The sequence below is a fragment of the Cnephaeus nilssonii genome (genome assembly GCF_951640355.1).
Source record: "Cnephaeus nilssonii genome assembly, chromosome: 13".
Classification (NCBI taxonomy): domain Eukaryota; kingdom Metazoa; phylum Chordata; class Mammalia; order Chiroptera; family Vespertilionidae; genus Cnephaeus; species Cnephaeus nilssonii.
In genome coordinates, this window is record NC_137084.1 from 26856252 (window position 1) to 26880871 (window position 24620).

Sequence of the window (24620 nt, forward strand, 5' to 3'; positions counted from 1 at the left end):
ATAGAACTGTCTGAAAACCTGCTTGATGGTTTGCAAGATATAAAAGAAAACATGACATAAAGTCAGCTTAGCTAATAAAGTCCCTTCCTCTGTCTATTTAACCATAATTATGATTTCTACAGTTGCTTCTTATTTATTTATTTATTTTTTTGCTAGAAGACAAAGATTCTAAAGATATCTCTATGTAAGAATAATAATATTCTATATATTTCCCTAATCAAAATAGGGAGAATTTTAAAACTATTCCCCTACTCAAAATTAGAAACTAAAAGAGCTAAGAGATGAGATATTGAGTGGAGAAAAATGAGGGAAAATGAACAAAAGAGGAGGCTGAACATTAGTAAAGAGTAAAGAGAAAGAGAAGGGTGAAGGATTAAGGAGAGAAAATGGAATAGACTTTCCAATAAGGAAAAAGTAATTGTCACATAAAGTTTATATGAGTGGCTTTGACAACAAGATCACAATGGTAAGAATATTGGTGGCATGCTTTTAGTTTGAATGACTGCTCTTGAGATGTTGGTACATATTTGAATAAATAGCTCCTCAACAGGCTCAACATCAGCAATAAAAAGCCATTAAGCTTCTTAGATGCTTGGATGCTGAGATGATTCATGTCTTGACATAGTAGCAGTAGTCTGACCTACCTGGCTGCAATCCGGCCCAGCTCTAGCAAACAGAGACACACTTCTCTGGGTTGCTTGTGGAGAACTGAAAGACAAGACAGAGGTGGGCATATTTACAATAGAAGGGATTGTAAAGCAGCTCAATGGTGAACAGGCTTGCCATTGACCCCCTCATCTCTCCTGGTCCCTGGAAATTAGCTGGTCTTCATTCTAACATTCACAAAAAGCAGCCTATCTACCTCACAGAAGACTTCACTTTACTAAATCTTCAAGGTAGTTTTCAAAATTCTTTGTCCAACCCCCTTCCCCAAAGCCATTAGTCTCAGGAAATCTCAACCTGTGTAAATCCCACCTTAAAATTATTTTCATCAATTAATTTTAGTAAGTCAATATGTGGCTATAATTATGATATAAATAGCTGATTGATATTTTAAAACATACAGCACATAGAAGATTATGGAACAAGGACTGGCCTTTTTATTTTATTTTTATTTTTTTAAGGACTGGCCTTTTCAAAATCCTGGCTTTACCTTCACTAGCAATTTTGACAGAAATGATGCAATGAATAAGAATAAAAATTACACATCACAGTTTGTTGTTATCCTTTAAGCCAAGATGACAAGTGAGACCCTGAAACTTAACGTCCTCTCCTAATAAAACCTGATTGCTAATTTAGAAAGAAACACTTTCAACTGATGGATTTTGGAAATATACACCAATATATACCATCTGTCAGCTTTGCTCATAAAATAAACAAATTAGAAGACTACTATTTGCATAGATATTTTTATTCTAATATAACCTGATTACTTAATAAATCTTTACCAATTGCTTGGACACAGTCAGTAATGTTGACAAATCATACTTGCATTTGTTGAGCCTACCAGAGGAGTATCTACTGCTTATATTATTCTCTTTTCAAAACATGATTCGAGAATTTTAAGTGTTATTTTATACAACCTAATAAAGACAACAGATATTGGAAAAAATATTGCATTACAATGGTCTTTATATAGACACAGTTAATATTCTGATTAAAAATATATTAGCTTATAAATACACTTCAAGAAAAATCATAATATTTCTTTAATTCTTAAACATAGAATTTTATAATTGAATATCCCACTTTTATAACTGAATATCCCATTCAATTTTATAATCGAATATTCCATTCCTTTAATTTAAACATTTAATTCTTCATTTACACAGATTAAGGTAGTGGCACTACTTGGTCCATGGACAACCTATAGGACTTGTTGGGAATGGGTGGTGATTAAAAAAATACTCTTACTTGGATTGTAAGTATATGATTTCACTTGGGTTTAAATAGACACAAATTTGTATCTTGCTATAAAATGTCACTTTTAAAGCTTTTAAAATAAATTCTAATTCCATCAGCAATGTTCATTAAAACAGAACTGACTATGGGATTTCTGAATTAGAAAACATTTCCAATCTTGGTAATACAAATTTTGATTTCAACTAAACCTTAATAAATTGTCACAAAATCCTAATTGGGGAAGCCTAAAATTACTTTTAATTAAAGGGGCTTAAAATAAAGATACTTAACACTTCCAGTGTCAAATGCACCATTAACTGTCTCTGGCTAGAATGATACAAACTTCACAACTTGTGCTATATTAAACCAACTTCAGAGCAATGTAAGATGTGGAATGTCATATCACATAGGCATCCAATAACAACCACCACAAAACAGAAGCAAATGGAAACCAATCTTCCTTTCTAGATAATCAATGTCTTTCGATTTAAACTTTTTTTTTTTAAATTCTGTCCATACTACCAAATGACAAACAGGAGTTTTTTTGAGTGGGGAAAAAAAGAATGCATGAAAACTGAGGAGAAGGATTTTAAAGTCCTGTCTAATATCCTCATCTTCAGTGAAGGAAAGCTGTGTGAAGCAAGTGGTTAAAGCATGATGAGCTTTAGATACAATCTCATGCATTTCTTGATGACAACAATGTCAAAAAATGAAAAATTTTGGTGAACTGATCAAATTATGTCAATGTGGGGTCAATAACCAACTATAAAAATTAATACTTGTCCAACTATAATGATTCCTTAGCCAATTTGTTGTATGTATTCTGAAGGCTATAGAAGAATTGGATGTAAACAAATAAATTTTATGGAAAATAATCATTCTGAAGAAAAACAATAATGTGGGTAATATATGAAAAACAATGTGATATGTAGGATGCATCCTGTGTATTGTGTATTTCTTTGTGTATTTCTTTGCTTTCTCAACAGAACTATCAATTTAAAACATCTTTTTTATGTCCAAACTCAAATGTCAACTCTACATGGATGCATTAACATTTAATTTGGCAAACTAAAAAGAAATAGCTTGATTCTTCACTTATATTCTTAACAGAACCAGGTTATATAATTTAAGATAATAAACATTTTCCTCAGCATCATTTCTTAGGAAAATGCTAATAGAAAGGTAACATTTTACTTCCCAGTAATTTTGGAAATATTGTCCTGTATAAAGCAATGCAATTGATTCAAAATGCACCTAAAATATTGTCTCACATGTTAGTGACTCTTTAAATATTAGGCATATCAAGCCTGGACCATAATAGCCAAAAATATCAATATTTGATAGTTAGTAAGCAATAAATAAGGTAAATCTGTAGAGGTACATAAATTAGCACAGTGCCTAGATCAGAGTAACTACACAGTAAATATAATATATCATAATATCTAGGGGGATATAAATTACGTGGTGGTGATAGTGATTGTGACAATGAATGAATTGATAAAGATTAAAATCTTACCTAGCATTTTTAGAAAAGGCAAGATATAAATTATGTAAATATTTATTTCATTATAAAAACAAACTCTCTTACCTTATTGCTATGAAGTTTAAATTTAATAATTTAAGTACTATCTACTATCTACATTATACCTAAGAGGTGACTGGTTTTGCACCAAGGCATGTTCTAACCTCAAGTTCCTAGATGGAAAGAGTGCAGTGGCTGGGGGAGAGTGTGAGCTTTAACACTCACTAGTTGTGTTATTTGAGGAGGTCATTCGATGAAATCTCAGTTTTCTGAGGGAAAGAATATTCTGTACCACACAATATTTTTGTGAATATTACACAGAATGTTTATTGTTATTCTTAACACAGTGTGTGGCACATGAGGAAAGATTTGTCCAAGGTTCGTTTTATTTTCATTGTTATAAATTGTTTTCTCGAGGATGATCATCATTTGGCTTTAGTCAAAGTTAATTCACTATTTTTTCTCCTAAAAGCATTTTTTGTGCACTTAATCATGTCCACACCAGTCCAGGCAATGTATTAGTTACTATACTAAGCAATGGAAGAAACCGTAATTAAAAAAACACATATTTCTATTGATAGATTTGTATACTTTAGAGTGGTCCTATTATATTTGAATATCTTATCATTTATATTATACCAGAGACAGTAAATTCTAAATTTAATCAAATTTCAAGTTAAATAAGCCAATTTGGCCAGTATATACAGATAGATATAAAGCAGATCTCATGAAGCTATTATGATTTTGTGCTAAGTATAAAGTTTACATAACAATTACATTAGGACAAGTCATTTTGTGAGACACCAAACATCTTACTATTAATTTTCCTCTGTCTGTGGGACTAAATACTGTAAATGAGCCTGAGCCGGTTTGCTTCAGTGGATAGAGTGTCAACCTGTGGACTACAGGGTCCCAGGTTCGATTCCGGTCAAGGGCACACACCCAGGTTGCAGGCTCGCTCGCCAGTGGGGAGGGTGCAGGAGGCAGCCAATTAATGCTTCTCTCTCATCATTGATGTTTCTATCTCTCCCTTCCTCTCTGAAATCAATAAAGAAATATATATATAAAGTATATTAAAATACTGTGAATGAGCCTATTTTAAATAAGTTATTAGAATTGATTATGTAATTTTAGGAGATTAAATAGCTAAATGCATGTCTTTATCGGGGTGATTAGAAAGGCAACTTTTACTGCCTGTGAACTAAAGCCTCCGTATTGAGTCATAAGTCCTATTCATTTTGAGCACATTTACTGAGTAATCTTTTCAAAACTACAAAGAACCTTCCACTTTCACTGAAGTTTCCAGTAGGAAACATTTTTTTACTTTATCACTGTAACATTAACATGGTTTTTCACTTTGAGTTACAGGTATTAGAGGGGATCATTACTGCTTTCTTTTCTTTTTAAATTCTCTTTAAAACAAATAAAAAGCTCTCCAGTCAATGGTGATTATTTTGCAAAAGGTTTTTTTTTTGTGTGTGTGTGTGTGTGTGTGTGTGTGTGTGTGTGTGTGTGTGTTGTTGTTTTTTTTTTTGGGGGGGGGGGGTGTTCCAATCACCGGAGGCTTCTTTTTAAATAATCAAAAGCCATTTCACAGAAAGGTATAATGCAGAACACCTCTGGGAAAAGGAACACAGATCTCTATTCAAAAATATGTGGCAAGAGACTCAATCTTATAACCTAGATTCTATAAAAATCTCCTGGGCATCAAATGTCAAATAGAATGCTGCGAGCTCCAGGAATAGAAAATGAGGCCTTCCACTAAAACCCAGGGTAGAGTTTCAATGTCACAGCATCCCGAGGATAAAATGCGTTGGGCCATTAATGTACAGTTTAGCTAAATATATTGTTTTAACAGATGAGCAAAGAAATGAAAGCATGAAAAATTGTCTTGTCCGTTAGTTTCCATACATTAGAGGCTACAACGTTCAGGTTGGTCTTGAAGGGAACTGGCTCTAAGATTTATATTTAGGAAGAAAACATAAATATATATATGTTGAAAGTAGATTTATAGTTGTGAGCACATGGAACACAAGAATTGATTTTTGTATTATTATTTATTCTTGTATTATCTATTTCCCATACCAACAACTGTAAACCTACTACTGCCCACCCCTGTATTTTGTTAAAACTATTCAAAAGCGTTTTGATATATGATATATGCTCTAAAAATATTCAGGATAACAGTGGTGATGATGAGGTGATGAGGATGAATAAAGGAGGAAATAACTCATGCATTCAATTAGCCTCTAATGGGTATTATGGGCATTTTTCTCCTGCCAGGATCTATAAGGTAGAGAAGATGCCACCCCACAAAGTGAAGGGATAGTAACAAACTGCTCTCAGCCAGCATGTGATGTCCAGCAAGATGACACAGCCGTCACATGCTGGCTGAGGGTAGGTTTACAGTTGTTGGTATGGGAAATAGATAATACAAGAATAAATAATCTTTGAGTTTCAAGGTAGAAGGCAATTAGGCAAGGCACAGCAGTTTAGGTGCCTTGAAGACTGACCTGAGGGAGGCTAATGAGCAAAAGAAAAGGCCACGGAGAAAGAAACCTGCAAGCTCATTAATGCTGAGTGCGTGTGTATCCAAACTTCTCAGAATCATCGTTCACAATGAAAACAGAATATGATATTCATATAATTAAACATAGTGTAGAGTTCATACAAAAATCTCATGAGCATTGGAAGATGTATAGAATAAAACATCGTTAACTGCCTTTGCCATTAAATCGAGAGTGTCTGGCACAAGTAGCACCCTTTTTTTCGCCAGCACCCAGACCCTATGTTAATTTAATGGATCCAGTCGCTACCATTCAGAATAGCAGTAAGAGGCAAGGGTCTTTTCTAATTCTGTGTATATTTCATTTTTCCTTTTATTTGAAAAAAAAAATCATATGGACTTCTAAAATTAACTCAAAGCATAACTTTCTGTAACCCAGGACATGACCATTGGAGGTAATGGCACCGAGTTAAACTCCCAGCTGGGCCATTGAGAAGCTGTGTAACATTGGGCAAGTTATTCAGTTCTCGAGGTCCCAGCAGTCTCATTTATAACATGATGGTTTGGGGGAGAGTAGAAATGGTAGCACATGTATACTATTTAGCTCTCATTATTGAGCATGTAGCTTTTATTATTAAATATTGTACAGTAAAAAATTTAACCTGGAAAAATTAGAAAGGTGTTTACTTTCCTAACTTGACACTGACTCCATCAAGTCCTGATACACCTACAGTTCCAAGGAGACATTTAGTTCCCTCAATCAGCTTCCATACTGTTCTCACTTATGTTTTATCTGGCATAGGGAAAATGGCTAAATTTGGAAAGAGTTTTTCAGTTCAAAAGTAAAAAGTGAATTAGAATTATAAGAACAGGTGTAAAAAAAATCTAAAATAAATTGTTCTTGGGGAAGAAATAATGTGAATCTAAATAACTCAGAGCTGCATGGAATTGTTATCTCACATTAAGACTAATAAAAATAAGGTAGCTTTTTCTACAGAAATACTCTTGTAGTTCTCAATATAGACAACAAAAGATGATTCATCAAGCACTGGAAGGCAAGCATAGATTCTTTTTCTGATGCAACAGGTGACATTAAGTATCAAATGGAAAATAGTGTTTAAAAAATCCATACACAATCCTTTTTATTTTGATACAGCAACATCACAGAAATATTGCAGGTAGATCAGTGCTTGACCCATGTTCAAAAGGACTTTGTAAAACTGAACATCAAAGTCATGCATCAAAAGAAGACAGTGTCACACAGCAAACATGAACACAGCAAATAAAAATAAAAAAATAAAAATAAAAAGCAAATCACACACATTGGCATGCTAGCACAGCAGATAGCAAACCCTTTTCTCGCTGAGTTGATTCTTTCTCAGAGAAATAGATGAAGAATAGTCACTGGCCTCCAAATCCTATAATCATCCAATAACATAATGATATTGACACAATTACAGAAAGCAAAAAACTGTGCATTTTAAAAGAATTTCCTCCCATCCTTTTCTCGCCCCCCCCTCCCCCCATCTCCCAGGTTACTGGAATGCATACAAATAACACAAAATAAACAGGTCTCTGGGGAAAATTAAACTAACATGACATTTCTAATTTGTATGCTAAGGGAAATTATAAAAAAGAAATCTCCCACATAAGAATATGACTAATTTAACTAGCTTCTTACTTAAAATATCTTTTAAAAAATCACATATGAACATCAATTTTAGGACTTAAAATACAACTTTTAAAAAAGTTATTTATTAATTTTTTACTTTTTTATTGTTGACAATATTATAGATGTCTCCCATTCCCTCCTTTACCGCTCAAAACACAACTGAAAATAAATCATACATTTTTGGGTCTTAATTTAAATCATAAAAATGATCAAAATATTCATCATTATTTTAGAAATGGTAGTTCAAGTATTTAACCTTTGAAATATTATTACACTTACTGTTAGGAAGAATAATTATTAATACAGTTTAAGAAATTTTACATCTCTTACAAACTGAAAACAGAAAATGCTTTTATAACTAGAGCCTTCTAAACATTTTTTTCCCTTTATTCTACATTAAAGTTCATTTCTTTTAAAATAATTATTGGGGGAGAATTTTATTTTTAGACCAATAGACTACATACTTTTAAAATTAAAAAACATTGCATGTTGATCTTTTTTAGCTTAAAGCATATCCTAGTTTTAAGGAATACAATGAAACCGATTTATTAATAAATCAGAGACATTAAAAATAAAATCTCCTCCAGTTACTTTTATGTCACCATGGTTTAAAGAATTGGGGTTGTCAATGAGCATTATATGTAAAATCTTAAGACTAAAGTACGCTCCACAGAAGTCACAAAGGTTTATGTCATCTGTTCCCATAGCAGTATAAAATTCTATAATCACTTGAAACCTCAATGATACAAAACAGCCCTTATAACACACTGATGTATAAATTTTTATGTCCATAAATACTTCTCTATGCAAATTGGTTCACATTGTATCTTAACATAAAATTAATTGTTCATGTTTCAGATTATATGCCATATCGTTTTACTGCCTAGTTAATAGATAATTGGAGAATAAAATGATATCATTTATAACCCAACTACTGTTCATCTTTCTTTCAAATTCTAAATATATTTTCTAGTTATTTACTAGATATAAATGTGTGACTTCATGTTTCAGAGTATGTCATAAGTTACCCAAAGTCTCAAAGATATTATCTTTTGTTGGTATCTCTGGATGGCTGTAATTTGTTTAAGCTATCACCATATATCATAGATTCAATTCATTTTCATGTTTTTTTTACAATTACAAAAATGTTTCAGTGGACATTCTGATGCCTTTCTCCACTTATTTCCACTGGATAAACTTTTAGAAGTAGAACAACCTGATAAGAGGACAAGAATACTTCTCAGGTCTCTGATAGATAATGTCAAATTGCCCTCTAAAGGAGACATATCAATTTCCAATTTTCTCCAGTAATCTACAGAATATCCTATTTTCCTATATTCTCAACATTAAACATACAATTTTCTTAATCTTTGCTAATTTTCATAGTTTTAATCGCATTTACATTATTACTAATGTGTCAAACATTTTTATACCTTTATTGGATTTTTATAAATCTTTTATGAGTAGGCTTTTCAAGACCTTTGTCCATCTTTCTATTGGCTTGTTTTGGCAATACTTCGGTACAGTAATGAACTTATGATCTAAGAACTGACATTTCGCAGAGGAAAAATTATCGAGAATGTCACAGAAAATAAATTGCAGGCTATACTCTGTATGTGATTGTATCATGTGGCATAGAAATGTATCTGCCAAGAATCCAAAAGACAAGAAGCATGAGAGGAGCATATGGAATAAGTTGCTGTCCATACTCCCCTGTTCACCCCCAGCATATCTTCCCCACCCACTGAGATTTCTTGTCATTAGCTGTTGTGGAAATAGAACAGATTGAGAGAGTTGTGAATCAAGATCCTCTCACAAAATAATTGTACAAAAAGCACTGCAACAGAGGGTAGCATATCAGTTGCCATGAAGATAAGAATGCTTTATGCAGGCAAAGACCTTTGAACAGCTAAAGACAGAAGCCTCTTGATACACACTCAGTACAGTGATCTACTTTATCATTCATTCAAACAGATTTTCCCCTTCATCAGGGCATCTTTTCATTTTATTTGCTATTCAAAACACTGTGACACAAAGGATGCTCTTCATCTCGGGTGCTACTGAAATGAAATCTTGAGGTAGAAAAAAGGAAAAAAATCCTTGCCCTAAATTCCCTTTCAAAAGTGAAGTGTGAAAAGACATCAAGCAGAGTACACAGTGTTATTGTCGCAGGAAAGTCAATTCTGCAAGCACAGAGTCCAAGGCCATCAGCAGAGGCCCGATCACTTCCTCACCTACAGTGAATAATAAAAATCCAAGGAGAAAGGGTTCCACTTGGGAAAATGGAATTTCTCATTGCCCTTCCTCTTGATTATCGTTAACATCTATGGGCACAGCTGTTTCCTTTCTCTGAGTAATCCTAAAGTCAATGCTGTATTATTGGCTCCCTTCTTTCAGCTCCCCAGGCCTATTATATATCACCCCATGTCCTATTCTGAGCCGCAGAAAGTTCAAATTTACCTTTTCATTAAGCAGCAGACTAGAATGCCTGTTTGCTTTAATTTGCTACTTAAACAATTAAAAATTATTTTTAAATTTTGTAGCTTGAAAACTTGGTCGTATTAAACTTCCATGGACATGTTAATGCATTTTAATTGCAAGGTATAAGCTAAGTTATAATATAGAAGGTAATAAAAATCAAAGATATTTTAGCAAAACACTTGAAAGTTATTATATTTAAATTCTCATGGACTTTCTTATAAGGTCTTTTTTTTTTTTTCAAACAGGGTGAAGAACTAGGTCATCTCAAAATTCTTCTTGATATAATTGTATATGCTGCAGAATACTTATTTATATACTACAACCATTATTAGATATGTTTCTTTAGGCTTGATTGTTTCAAGATAAAATGTATTAGTCATTATCTAAATAGGGTTTTAAAAAGCCATCAAGGTAAATAATATTCATTCAATTCTCATTAGGAACTTGGGCTATGGTGATATATATTCCAGGGAAATTTATTATTAGATTGACTCTTCTTGGATTCCAACTAAAAGTTTTATTAGTTTAAATAACAAAAAAGTTTATTAATTTAACTAACAAAATAGTTTTATTAGTTTAACTAACTCATGGACAATGAAAAAATTGAGACAAGATCACATTTACTTTCATAGTTAGTAATCCACTTGGCCTATAGTTGCCACCGAAAAAGGCTTCTTTAATGAAAATCTGTACAATGAATAAATTAATACTAAAGCAGTTTCCCTCTGTGTCAGTTGTTGGTAATGTAGGGGCACTCCAGAATTTTAAATCATGATGTCTACACTTGATTATATAGCTGTATAAAGGGTTTGGCAAAAGTAGGTATACAGTTGTGAGTACATGAAACTGAGTTTATTCTTGTATTACTGTTTATTCATTATTGCATTATTTTCCATTTGAACAATTGTAGACCTACTTTTGCCACACACTAGATCTTTCAAGAATATTTTTTCGCAAATAATTCTTCCACACTCCTTTCTTAGAATTCTCTACTTACAGTTTCCCTATTAACCTGAAAGTTAAAATCTATCTGTAAAATTAACATTGGACTGAAAAAGAGGTATATGCATACATACACATCTCCCACCAAATTTGTTTTACTTTAATGTGAGGAAATGGTAAGAACAGTCAAAGCCCATTCATATAATGAACATTCAAGGAGCATACTATCCAACATAGTATGCTGTTGTGCAATTACTGATTTTTTTTTTCAGGTATAAAATGTTCTCCTCGTCTAAATTAATGTGTTTTTCTTCTCTGCTGAGATAATTCTCAGAAATGTGATGATAATCTTTTCTATATCACATCAATTCCTCTTAGTACAAATACAAATTTCCTTAAGCACAAAAAAATGAACATTGTAGCTGTTGCCATCAATTTCCTAGGTTCAACAGGAGAATATTGCTTTGTGAGCCCTGGGGGCTAGGGTAGTCTGACTGTTTGGAAGGCAATTTGTATACTTGTTCTCTCTGAAGGATGCTCAGCTTACTTTGATGTTGATAGTTGGTATTATGTGATTTTTGTGAATTGATTTTTTAAAGCTTCAGGCAAAAGAACGAAAGCTTTTCCCCATCTAGATGTCTCCTTTCCTCACTCAGTTCTATTTCATGAATAATGCTGAAACACCAAAAACTGTATGTTTTGTCCAGAGGAAATGCAAAAGCTCATTCTATGGCCTGGAAGTGGATTTGGCAAAATTCAATCATAAAACAAAATAAGATAAAAAAAAATAATAATAATCTGGGTAGGTCTGGGAACTAATGTATCTGTCTTTTATTTCATCATCTTTAATCCAATCTCTTATTTGCTTGGCTGATTTTTATCTCAACAAATCAAATAAATAAATGAACAAACTCCAGTTTCACAAAGAGAACTTACGGGAAATGATGTTTTTATACCTTTAGAGAAGCAAAAAGACAATCGTGCTCCCATGGCAGGAACATACATAGCTACGTACTTCCTTTCTAGTGCAGGTTAGAGCCTGGTGAGAAAATTGAACCTGGCTTTTTCAAATATTCCCCAATTTTGCATTGTATTTCCTTGATCTTATTTTGACAATAATTGTGCTATTTATGTTCCTATCCTTTACGCCCAAGATAATCAATAGTAAGAGGACGTGCATTTTACTACCTTCAAAAACTCATTTATACCAAACTACGAATTTTTTTAAAGTTAATCTGTGAAATGACATCACACAAAAAAGTCAGTTTTGGTAGTTATACTGACAGCTACAATACTTTTAATCAGTTAAAATTCTGAAGAAAATACATACCCAAACCTTCCGATTCAAATAGACATGTTTCATCTACCCCTAAATCTCGGCACCAGGATAAGAAATTTGCTGTATTGTCTCTGGCGAAAAAAGAGCCTGAGGGTGCACTGGCTTTGCATGGAATCTTCTTCATGGGCAGATTCTGAAAAACAAAGAAATCTCACTCTGAAGGAATTCTGGAAAAGTCATCACAGTGACACATTAAATACACACTTACGTTTTCAACAAAATGCTTTGGGATGACCTCATGTCAATAAATAGGTTAGTAAAGAACTATAGGAAGGAAGTGAAATGTATATGAAACTTAGCTGGCATTAAGAGACTATAAAAATCTGTGCCTGTGCACAAGCTTTTTAGTATCTAATGGTAAATATACATAAATCCCTACCCTGGCTTGAATGACCTCTTTCCTTTCTCTTATATTATTTTTGGCCTTCTCTTCCATCAGTATGTCTCACAAAGTATTTATAAATGTATTTCTCATTTGTGAAAGAAGAATGAAACACAAATATAGTATACGAATATATATAACACACACATGCATTCTTAGGTACATATGTACACACACTATAAAAATTACACAAGAACTACATATATACAGTTAAAAAGAGGGCAGCAGAATTATTTAACACACAAGTCTTCATCACCATTACCAAGAAAACTAATATGAAAAATCTTTTAACAATAACACTCTAACATCTTTCTTCTAGACTGTTTCCTTTTAAACCATAGGGTATTGTTATATCATTCTGGTTGGATTTCTGCTACCTGATCTTGAAACATATTATTTACATCCCACACCATTTTTCTTCTGGGATTAAAAAAAAATGCTTAAGATAAGGGAGGTGTGAACCTCTATAAACTTTTCTATTAACAGTTTCTCATAATTTTAAACAGGAAATCACTCTTGGTACCATACCAAGTGTTATAAAGAGTTGTGTGGGGTTTTTTCTTAAATAGAATATAACCAGTTTCCATGGCATTGCATGAAGTCATATGGTGAGACTAAGGAAAAGACAGAACCATGAATTTGGATGATCTGAGCTACATAGAGCTTTACCTCAAAGAGAAAAAAGATAAGGGAGAAGCACTTTGTGATTTAGATTCAGAGACAGGATGTTTCCTCTATGCACTGTCAACCAGCAAATACAACCAAAATGTGGTTGATTGTTGAGTCCATATACAAGGATGGTTTTAAAAAATAAAACAATGGCCCATGAGTCGACTGGTGAAGTTCTACTAAGAACAAACTACTACTAGACTTCTTCATGAGCAAGGATTTTATGGCTAGACAACTAAAACACTCAGTTACTATATCAGTTAAAGGCTGTGTCAGTCAATACATCTCTTTGTTGATGATTGAATTTGACTTAGGGTAGACATAATTAAAATTTTTGCATGAATATATTATATATATATATATTAGGTACTATATTACATATATATATATAGTACCTAATATATATAATATATATAGAGAGATATGTATATAAATAAAAAACGGGGTTACTATATAGCAATACCCCTTTAACCACTTTGGTTAAGTAATAGTTTTCAGAGAAATACTTTCCTATATGAATTATAAAAACAAACAGATATAGCATAGCATAATATATTCTTTATAAGATATTCACAAACACCAATTAGTCAGTACTTATTAAAATTAAAATACATATATCCTTAAATCTAACAATTCACTTTTATGAATATAGCCTACAGCTATAATAGCATTACTGCTTAAAGATATATGTATATCTGTTGCAACAGTGACTGAACAAAAAAATAACTTGAAATAAGAATATGTCAAGAGAGGGCTGGTGGAATAAAATATAAAAATACAATGGAACTCTATGTATCATTAAAAAAGATCAAGATAAACATATATGTATTGAACCATAAGATGTTCATTATATACTCTTAAGCAAAAACAACAATTTGCAAACACACACACACATATACACTGTGTATATATATATATATATATATATATATATATATATAGGTATATATATATATATAGATATATAATATTACTATTTCATCTTATTATGTTTGTGTATACACACACTGGTATATATATATATATATATATATATATATATATATATATATACACACACACATATATATAATATTACTATTTCATCTTATTATGTTTGTGTATACACACACTGGTATATATATATATACACATATATATATATACATATATGATGCAAATGGACATATAAAAAGTTAAGTTGCATATAAATATGGTGTATTATAAGTGTGAATACTGTATTTCCTTATATAATGTTAATTTAGGAAAAACTCAAGAAGGACATGAATCCAAACAATAGAAACTATATTTGAGGAAAGTGATTGATGAATAGAGGATCATTTACTTCATATTTTGCATAATTTCAAAATATGTCATAGGATTTTAAGTGATTTTTTAAATATTTTCAGATTAAGTAGTCAAAATAAGTAAATTATGTCAGCCAAAACATTTTAAAAAATTGCATTTGCCGTAGCTGGTTTGTCTCAGTGGATAGAGCAGCGGCCTGCAGACTGAAGGGTCCTAGGTTTGATTCCAGTCAAGGGCACATCCCTACTTTGTGGGCTCAATCACCAGTGGGGGGCGTGCAGGGGCAGCTGATCAATGATTCTCTTCCATCATTGGTGTTTCTATCTCTCTCTCCCTCTCTTTTTCTCTCTGAAACCAATAAAAACATATTAAAATTATATCTGCTGAAACAAAATTTCTAAGACGTGACTATAAACCTTTCATAAGGCGAACAAGGCTAAGATCATCTTTAAGAACATAAATAGATCCAAACACCGAGCCACTTTAAGATCTACCATCTCATTCCCTGGGTGGGGAAAAATAACTTGTGAAACAATTTCAAAGGGATAAATGAATTTGAATACAGGACCTATAACCCAGGAACTGTAAAATATTTGACATATCTAAGGGCATGCTAAAGAACATAAGGAGCATGATTTGTATGGCATAAAGGCATACAATATCCATAGTGCATGAAGAAGCTAGAGATTGATTTGACACTTAATCCACAGGGGAACACATTTTGAGAGAATACCCACCAGCAACAAGCCCCCAAATTGTTCATCCTACTCTTTAAGAACTCATAAGGACAAGCACTGAGCATATAAATAAAAATAGCATTTTTTCCTACCTATAAGCCTGTGGTCCTTGCAAAGTCATCTACATATCATATACCAGAACCTAAGTATTTCTTTAAAATTCATTCATATTGGAAGACATGGAAATTGTTTTAGGGCAGATAAAATTAAAGCTAGTATTGATACTTCATAACTTGGGAATTTTCAGTGTAAAAGAATTCATCAGTAATACTGATCTAACAACTTGGCCTTTATGTGATTTATGGATTATTTGTTTCTGTTATGGAGCTATTCACGTCAGTGCTTCCATGTCAGCTGAAGACTAGAAACTGTAAACAGTGTGAAAGGAAGCTTCCAATATTCATCCAGATAAAAAATTTTATTGCTAAAAATTGTTTAAAGTCATCTTCATTAGTCCAAATGACTAGTGAACCCTTATATGCAGTACCTTTAAAAGCCATCACATACACTAGGAGAAAGGATCTTTACTCATTGCCTGAGAGCAGTAGCACATAGCTGTAAGACCCAATATTCTTCCTTGACTGCACGTCAACCAACAAGCAAAGGGTCAGGGTCTTCCCAGGGTTGACGTGCCATTTATAATTAAGAATCTAAGGGAAGAAGTCTGATTTCATTTGAATTAAAAATCAAATGATTTAATAATACCAGCACTCAATACTTTTGTGACTTAAAAATATTTTGACACATTTTACACAAAAATTGTTATAAAGTTCTGAAAACCTTAGCAATTATATATCTTCCATTTCTATGATTTTTTAATTTGTTAATTTTTCTAGGTTCACATGAAAATTCTGGGAAAAAGCCAGCTCTGCCTGAATCTCTTCTTTAATATCAGTAAATAAAAGAAAAACAGAAATAGTGAGTAAAATCAACTTTCCCCTTGCCAAGGAAATCTTAAAGAGTAAGTTTAAAATAGAGAATGGCCCTGAGTAATTATGGAACTATATGTATACTGAATAGCTGAAAACTGATCACAGGTAGGGAGAGAAATTCTTCAGATCTACAGAACTGGGGGTTAACTAGAGAAGCTCTACACATAGCTCATCTGATATATCTCCCCATTACCACTCAACTCTCCAACGAACTCCTTTAAATTATATAATGTCTTTAATTATTTACTCATATTAGATTTTCCAGGCAATGCTGTTATATATTACTAGAGGCTCAGTGCATGCATTCATGCACCGATGAAGTCCCTCAGCCTGGCCTGTGCCCTCTCGCAATCCGGGACCCTTCAGGGGATGTCGGAGAGACGGTTTTGGCCCGATCCCCACAGGCCAGGCCGAGGGACCCCACCAGTGCATGGATCCATGCACCGGGCCTCTAGTATGCATATAAAATCTTTGGTTAATCTCTTCCCACCCTCCCCCCTCTCCCCTTCCCTCTGAGATTCATCAGTCTGTTCCATGTTTCTGTGTGATTAACATATGCCTGTGTGATGCGCATCTGCCCCCCAGTGGTCAGTGCACATCATAGCTACCGGTCAAACAGTCTAATGGTAGAATGGTCATTTAGGCTTTTATATATATAGACTAGAGGCCCAGCGCACAAAATTCGTGCACGGGGGGGGGGGGGGGGTGGGTTTCCCTCAGCCCAGCCTGCACCCTCTCCAATCTTGGATGCCTCGAGAGATGTCCGACTGCCCGTTTAGGCGGGCAGTCGGACATGCCTCTCACAATCAGGACTGCTGGCTCCCAACCTCTCACCTGCCTGCCTACCTGATTGCCCCTAACTTCTTCTGCCTGCCAGCCTGATCACCCCCTAACCACGCCCCTGCCAGCCTAATCGGCACCTAACCGCTCCCCTGCTGGCCTGATTGATGCCTAACTGCTCCCCTGCTGGCCTGATTGTCCCTAACTGCCCTCTCCTGCCAGTCTGGTCGCCACTAACTGTCCTCCCCTGCAGGCTTGGTCGCCCCCAACTGCCCTCTCCTGCTGGCCTGGTAACCCCTAACTGCCCTCCCCTGCCAGCCTGGTTGCCCCTAACTGCCCTCCCTTGCCAGCCTGGTCACCCCCAACTGCCCTCCCCTGCAGGCCTGGTTGCCCCCAACTGCCCTCCCTGGCAAGCCTGGTCCTTCCCAACTTCCCTCCCCTGCTGGCCTGATCACCCACAATTGCCCTCCCCTGCTGGCCATCTTGTGGTGGCCATCTTGTCTCCACATGGGGGCAGCCATCTTTGACCACATGGGGGCAGTCATCTTGTGTGTTGGAGTGACAGTCAATTTGCATATTACTCTCTTATTAGATAGGATTTCCTCAAAACCTGATTGATGAATGCATGAATGAACAATTAGACCGTACTCCTCAAACTAGATCATAATCAATTTGATAACAAGAGCAGAAGACTGTATTAGAGAATTTAAATTCTCAAGGGATAAATTTCTAGGGCCTTCAAAATTCACTAAATTCACAGTATAATTACACATAAATGTTTCCCATAAATTAAGAAATGCATAACTGAAAATTTTAAGCAACGTCTATTTTTGAAATTTACTAAATACAGAATGATGAGTAGAGAACAACTGCCAAGCTGAACTGAAACTGGGTAGAAATTTAGGCTCACTTACCAAGCAAGGGTCATGCTACTGTACTCCAGCCTCCATGGTGTGGAATTCAATATTTGTGTTAGCAAAATGAGAAATTACTACTAGTAAACCATTGGGATCATGTGCAAGTAGTTGATAAGATGCATATTAACTTTTCTAATACCAAGAGTCTTAAGTTTATCATTTTCTCTCAACAGAAATAACCTAAGATATGTACTCATGACCACTAAAATACAGATTTGATGATTAACATATAAGAAATTTGTTTGAATATCAAAAATGTCCTCCCTATGCCTACAGGCAACAACCAAGTTAGGATGCAATAAAAAAAATTTCAAATTTACTTCTAAAGGCTTTTAATTCAATCCATTACCATTTAGGCACTTGCTAGGGCTTTGGAATCCAATTACCTGAGTTTAAACTCAGCTATATCACCTTCTTGCAATGATACTTTGAGGAAAATTATTTACTGTTTTTGTGTCTCAGTCTCTTCTTGTATTCAATGAACACAGAAAATAATGCATTTCATTGGCTATGCATATTTGAGTGTGAATTTAATAATATAAGTGTCGAAGTATTTGATAAAAGTTCTTTATTATCATCATCAATGCAAGTGAAAATATACTAAATCGCCTATAATTTCCTTTTTTCATATGGCAAGCATTTTATTTTATTTTGGTATGGGTACAAGAACTCAGAGAAAGATTGCAAACAATTTATTTCTATCTTCACACTAAACTACAATCTCACTTTTAGAATAGTTTTCCAATAGAACTTTCTGTAATAATGGAAATGTTCTATATCTATACTACCCATTATATTGACATGGTGATTGAGTACTTGAACTGTGGTTAGTGTGATTGGAAACTAATTTTTCAATTTTATTTCACTTTATTCGATATAGATTTATAGTTATATGTGGTTTGTGGCTCTCAGATAGCAAATTCATTCTTAATAGGGAGAGTAAAGGCATTATTTGAAGGTTCAGAGAGTCCAATAGTTTACGAATTGACTAGTTTCCCTCTAACTAATGTCATACTCAGCTCTTTCAACTCCCCTCAAATCCAACAGTCTCCCTTCATACAGTCCTGAGATACACAATTATGTTGGTCATTTACAAGGAGTTTACTTAGATGCTGCAGAGTTCAACAAGCATGTGTCTTAGTTATGGTGTCATGGGTATTAAAGCTTCAAAAGGGTAGTCATGACTAATTCAATTTATAAAACTTATAATAATCTATTCTTAGAGAACCAGGATCTATTTATCATTATATTGGCATAGTGCCAAATATAGTGTGTTACACACAAGCAGTACTGTCTTATTATTTTCTGAATCATAAGGTGGGTGGAGGAAAAGGGAATTAACATTATGAAACATTAACATTACATTTACATTTAAGAAATTAACATTACATTTAAGAAACAAAAAAAAATGATTTAGGGGTTTGGAAGGATCAGGGGATAAATAGGTGATTCATCATGTGATTCATTCATTCATCACATGGGATTTTTAGGGGGGGGAGTGAACCTATTCTGAATAATACTATAATGGTGGGTATATGTCACTATGCATTTGACAAATGTAGCATTCCTGTACCTACCATGCTGTAGGCACACAAAACTTTCATTCATATAAATTATCCGATTTAAATCTCAAAAAAAGTGGTGCCATGAATCACCTACCATGAGTTAGGCAGATATAGTATCTCCATTTTCCAATAGTATCTCTATTTTTTTCATGAAAATAATGAACTCATGCACAATTAAAATCAAATCATGCCATCTCTTATGCCCATACACTTCTAATTGCCCCATGACAGCTCACCAATGCCTTTAATTTAATATATTTCAGCATTTATTTCCCATTTTTTTGTCCAGGTAATATTAAAATAAAAAATTATATGTTCTCTTTGAGCTATTAAAACTAGAAAATAATTTAGAGAATGCATATTTACTCCTCTATATGCAGTAAATGGAAAATTTAATACTAGTTTAAAATAATCCATTCTTCACGAAAGTTTGAGACAAACTACTCCCCTTGATTTGCAGTTATTTCAGATATAAAACAGAACAGATATATAAAAGATGTGGAAAATGCCAAAAGTAATATATTCCCTTTTCCGAAGGGCATACAGAACGTACTGTGCAAATACGCAGTCAATAAAGTCACATTTTCCATGATGGAATCAATGTTTCCATCCCCTTGCTATTTTTAGTTTTGCTATGTATTTTATTGAAAGAAAAGTCAATAAAATCATTTCAATGAACATTCACAGCATAAAGACATCTACATATAACTACTAAGTGACTTTAGAAAGGATGGAAATATATTCTTCAAGATCAAAAATTGTTAAAATTAAAAATAGGGGAAAATCCTTCCTGGTACCATCAATTTCTCCTGGGGGCTATGCAATAGGACCTCACGCCTCAGACAAATTGAGCTATGCTTTAGTACAGTAGCCACTCATCTCACTAGGACTGAATTCAAAATGGACCTTTCCACTCCTTTCGCCTCCAACATATTGAAAGGAAACAGAATGTGCCAACCCAAAATAAGCCTTTTGGGATATTGAATATTTTAAGCTAGTTATTGTCAAGAAACAAAAGACTCAGGAAAAATCTTTTACCTTCCCCCTTAATTCCTAAAAAAGGATTAGATAGAGGACCTGCTCCAGGAAGAGAGCGATCATCATAGATAAGGATAGTTTAACATGATGGAGGTGTGATAGACAGGGAGGAACTTAGTGAGGTCCATTGGATAAAAGCCCACTGTGTCCCATTGTTAAAAATTGCTCGGCAAACATTTATTTACCAAACATTTACTTTTCCATCTCTGTGTGAATTGCCTCCCTGCCCTTTGAAGTCCCAAACCACACATCCCACTTTTTCCTCAGCTCAAAGTGGCACATAAGTCTCAACTGCACAATTTGTCCTAGGGCCCCATACTTTTATAAAACCCCTGTATGTAAATATATAATAAACTTAGTTCTTTTCTCCTATTAATCTGCCTATGTCAATTGAATTATTGGACCAACCAGAACTTATAAGAGAAGAAAAATAATATTTCCTCCCTCACAATAGATTTCACTTGAGAAAGAACAGGTCTTACAGCAAAATTTGGTGCAATCTCTATGCTATAGCATCATAAAAATATTCACATGAATATAGAAAAAAAAGAGATTTCTCATGGCTGAATTCTGGTTTATCCTGTAAAATGATAAACAATAAAGATAATAATAATAATGGATAATATTTTAAGTATTTTGAATTATCTGAAATTATCTATGGCATAATATAAAATGATGTTGAAAATGATAGTCAAACCTAGTTCTCAAAAATACTCAAATTTCAGGTTTAAAAGATGAAGTGGATAATAAACGTTAAGATGTAAATGAGTTGAAAACTTATGTACACATAAAAACCTGCTTTATTCATAATTGCCAAAATGTAGAAGCAAACAAGATGCCCCTCAGGAGATAAATGGATAAACTGTGGTACATCCAGACTATGGACTATTATTCAGCAGTAAAAAGAAATGAGCTATTAAGTCATAAAGGATATGGTGGAACCATAAATGTGTTACTAAAATGAAAGAAGCCCACGTGAAAGGCTAAATGTTGTATGATTCCAACTTTATGGCATTCTGGAAAGGGAAAACTATAGAAACAGAAAAATGATTTAGGGGTTTGTGAGGATCAGGGGATAAATAGGTGATTCATCATGTGATTCATTCATTTATCACATGGGATTTTTAGGGGAGTGAACCTATTCTGAATGATACTATAATGGTGGGTATGTCACTATGCATTTGTCAAAACCCAGAGAATATACAACAGGAGTGAACTTTGGAGTTTGGGTGACAATGATGTGTCAGTATAAGTTCATTGATTGTAACAAATGTAGCATTCCTGTACTTTCTGATCAATTTTGCTCTAAAAATCAAAGTCTACAAAAAAGTAATTATGTCACTGACAGTTGTTTAAGACGCACCAAGGGCTTCACTGAGGAGAAAATACAGGAACTTCAGCAACAAATGCATTCTTTTCACTTGTGTATACGTTGTGCCTAATTTTACATATACATCCACATGGGAATCATTATCTAAATGCTCTGCTACTATGAAAAGCTTCTGTTCTCCTGACTAATTGTTTACATATGACTAGACAGAGACTGGCTTCTTAAAAATTCCAAAAGTCTAGCCCTACACTTTAAAATACAGTTAAATGTTGGGGCCTTCTAGAAAAGCTTAGTAAAAAGTTAATCTGATTCCACTCAACCAATCATTATTAAAGCACAGCTCCATGCCAGTTGTAACACTCGGCATCAGGGACTGAAACAGAAGAAAGACAAGGCCATGATATAGTATTTCTGAAGACCCTCAGCGTCTTTGAAAACAGACTTAAAAAATCATGATCTCATATGGTAAGAACTGCAATAGAAGTTTAAGTATTTAAATAGAAGTTTAAATTCAGTTCTTTGAGAAATTTAAGAGTGTGCATTTAACTTTTGGGAGAGGTTGATTAGGAATCATTACAGGAAGGCCTTACAAAGGAGAAGCAATTTACAAAATGGAAGGATCTCACATGCTCACCAGGCACAGTGTATTGCATTAAGGGAAACATCTGGCAGGGGCCTGAACAATCATGTGTGCTATGGATGAATACAGAACGCATGTGGAGGAGAAGATGAGTCCAAAAAAGTCAGCTGGGCCAGGATCACAAAGGGTATTTTATGCCTAACAAGAATTACTAATATTCTAATCCCAAAGGCCCAGAAGAGGCCAGGCAGATTAAATAACAGAATGAAATGGCGAGCTCCAGGGGACTAACTGGAATGGTGGAGACTGTGGGAAACTGAAGAGTTCATGGCATGTCCAGGAGGGACAGCCTTGTTCACTTAGTTCTACCTCACTGTTACCATAAAGAGATGCAGTGCCAATGTTGTTGGATCTTCTGAATTTCCAGAAGAATTTGGAAATCCAGATATTTTAATGCGAATATTCCCTGAATTTGAACCACTGGATCCTATAGGCAGATGGGGTTGATGGCCTGCAATCTCAATGTTAAACTCTGAAGTAACCAAATTATGTGTGTTATTTGGAAAAATAACTATGTCATTTGTTGTCAACGATGGATTAAGGGAATAACGGAAAAAAAAACAGATAATTCTACACAAGCAAAAAACAGTGATTTCTTTCTTTCCTTTTTATCACTTCCAACTTGGAACACCTCTAAGTCACAGCTAGTGTAGCAAGACTGAAAGAGTGAGGTTTGAATGGAGGAAGAAAAACATATTCTCTAAATATAAAAGATTTCTCAGAGAAAGGAGTATTGGATACTAGGAGTGACAGTCCCTCATATTCTCAACAAAATTAATAGTAGCTGCTAATAATTAATGAATTAAAGGAGCTAAAACAAATTGGGGATGGTTTTTAAAATATTTTTGAGAATATGTCAGTTTTCTGTGTCTCTTCTACAATCAAGGAACTACCATAAGGAAATAGACAAGAAAATTCTTTGGAAATGTATCTTGAATTTTGTCTTTCCAAGAAACATTTTCTATATTCAAAGATGTAATAATTTATAAAGAGTGGCAGCAAATTTTGAGTTCACAGAGTCACTTAAAATGTGAATATAATATTTTAGTTTAATCTACTTTTTTGGTACCCATCTGGAAAGTATCCAACAAAGAAAAGCATTTTCAGAAGTCTAAAGGTTGTTTGATAGGTGGATTTCAGAAAACCCAATTTATTTCAGTGACTAACAGATTTCTAAACTTTTTTATTTTATTTTTTTTAAGCAAAAGTTGCCTCTCCCTTTTTTACTAACTTCACTACACTGCAGCTTTTGGGCACTCTGACATTATAAGTGTCCATCAATTAACTAATGATTGACTAATAATAGGTCCCTAGACTCCCAGTAAATTTGAAAGTAAGGGATGAACTTCATGTCCATCATTTGTAACATGTTTTGAGGATTAACTAAGATGTTTTAGAAATGCTTAATACTACTTCTAGAATCTAGATGATAGCCTCTTCGCTTAATGTTATTTCTTTCTAATACATGTCTACTTGAAATTCTATTTACAAAGAATTCCCTGATGAGCCTGGAAAATAGTTACATCATCACGTCTGTAACTGCTGCAATAAGCCCACATTTATGTAGGCAAACGAAGTTAAAACAGATGTTTTACATTTGTATGGTGATTTAATTACAATTTGTTTTTACCCATCTTATAATTTTTTTCACCATGCTATGCACTTGTGTCTGTTCTCCACACTCTAATCAGAGCAGACTTTTCAAAAGCCAAATGTAGTTTCCCAGTGCTTTTAGGACAAAGGCAAAGCTCCTTATATTGTGGCTTCCATGGTGCTAACCTGCTGACCTACCACCATGGCCCTCATTCTCGCCCACACTAGCTCTGTTACCCCCTACATATTCTCCCCTTCCTCCCCTGACATGGTCCTTACACATAACTGTTCTCTCTGCCCTTCCCATACCTCTTTGCTCGATTAACTTCTAATCCCAGATGAAGGATCACTTACCCACAAATTCCCTCCCCACCACACACTTCCTT

General features: G+C 34.1%; 1 protein-coding gene across 2 annotated transcripts in view; it reads right to left on the bottom strand.

Annotated features, from left to right (window-relative positions):
- Window positions 1-24620, bottom strand: part of GAS2 (growth arrest specific 2) — a gene marked incomplete at its 5' end in the record, with an annotated part of 112834 nt that overhangs the window by 62836 nt on the left and 25378 nt on the right. For both annotated transcript variants that reach the window (XM_079788835.1, XM_079788834.1), the window contains 2 exons: window positions 645-708; window positions 12356-12497. In XM_079788835.1, coding sequence (XP_079644961.1) covers window positions 645-708; window positions 12356-12497 — 206 coding nt within the window. The remainder of the gene's footprint in view (window positions 1-644; window positions 709-12355; window positions 12498-24620) is intronic.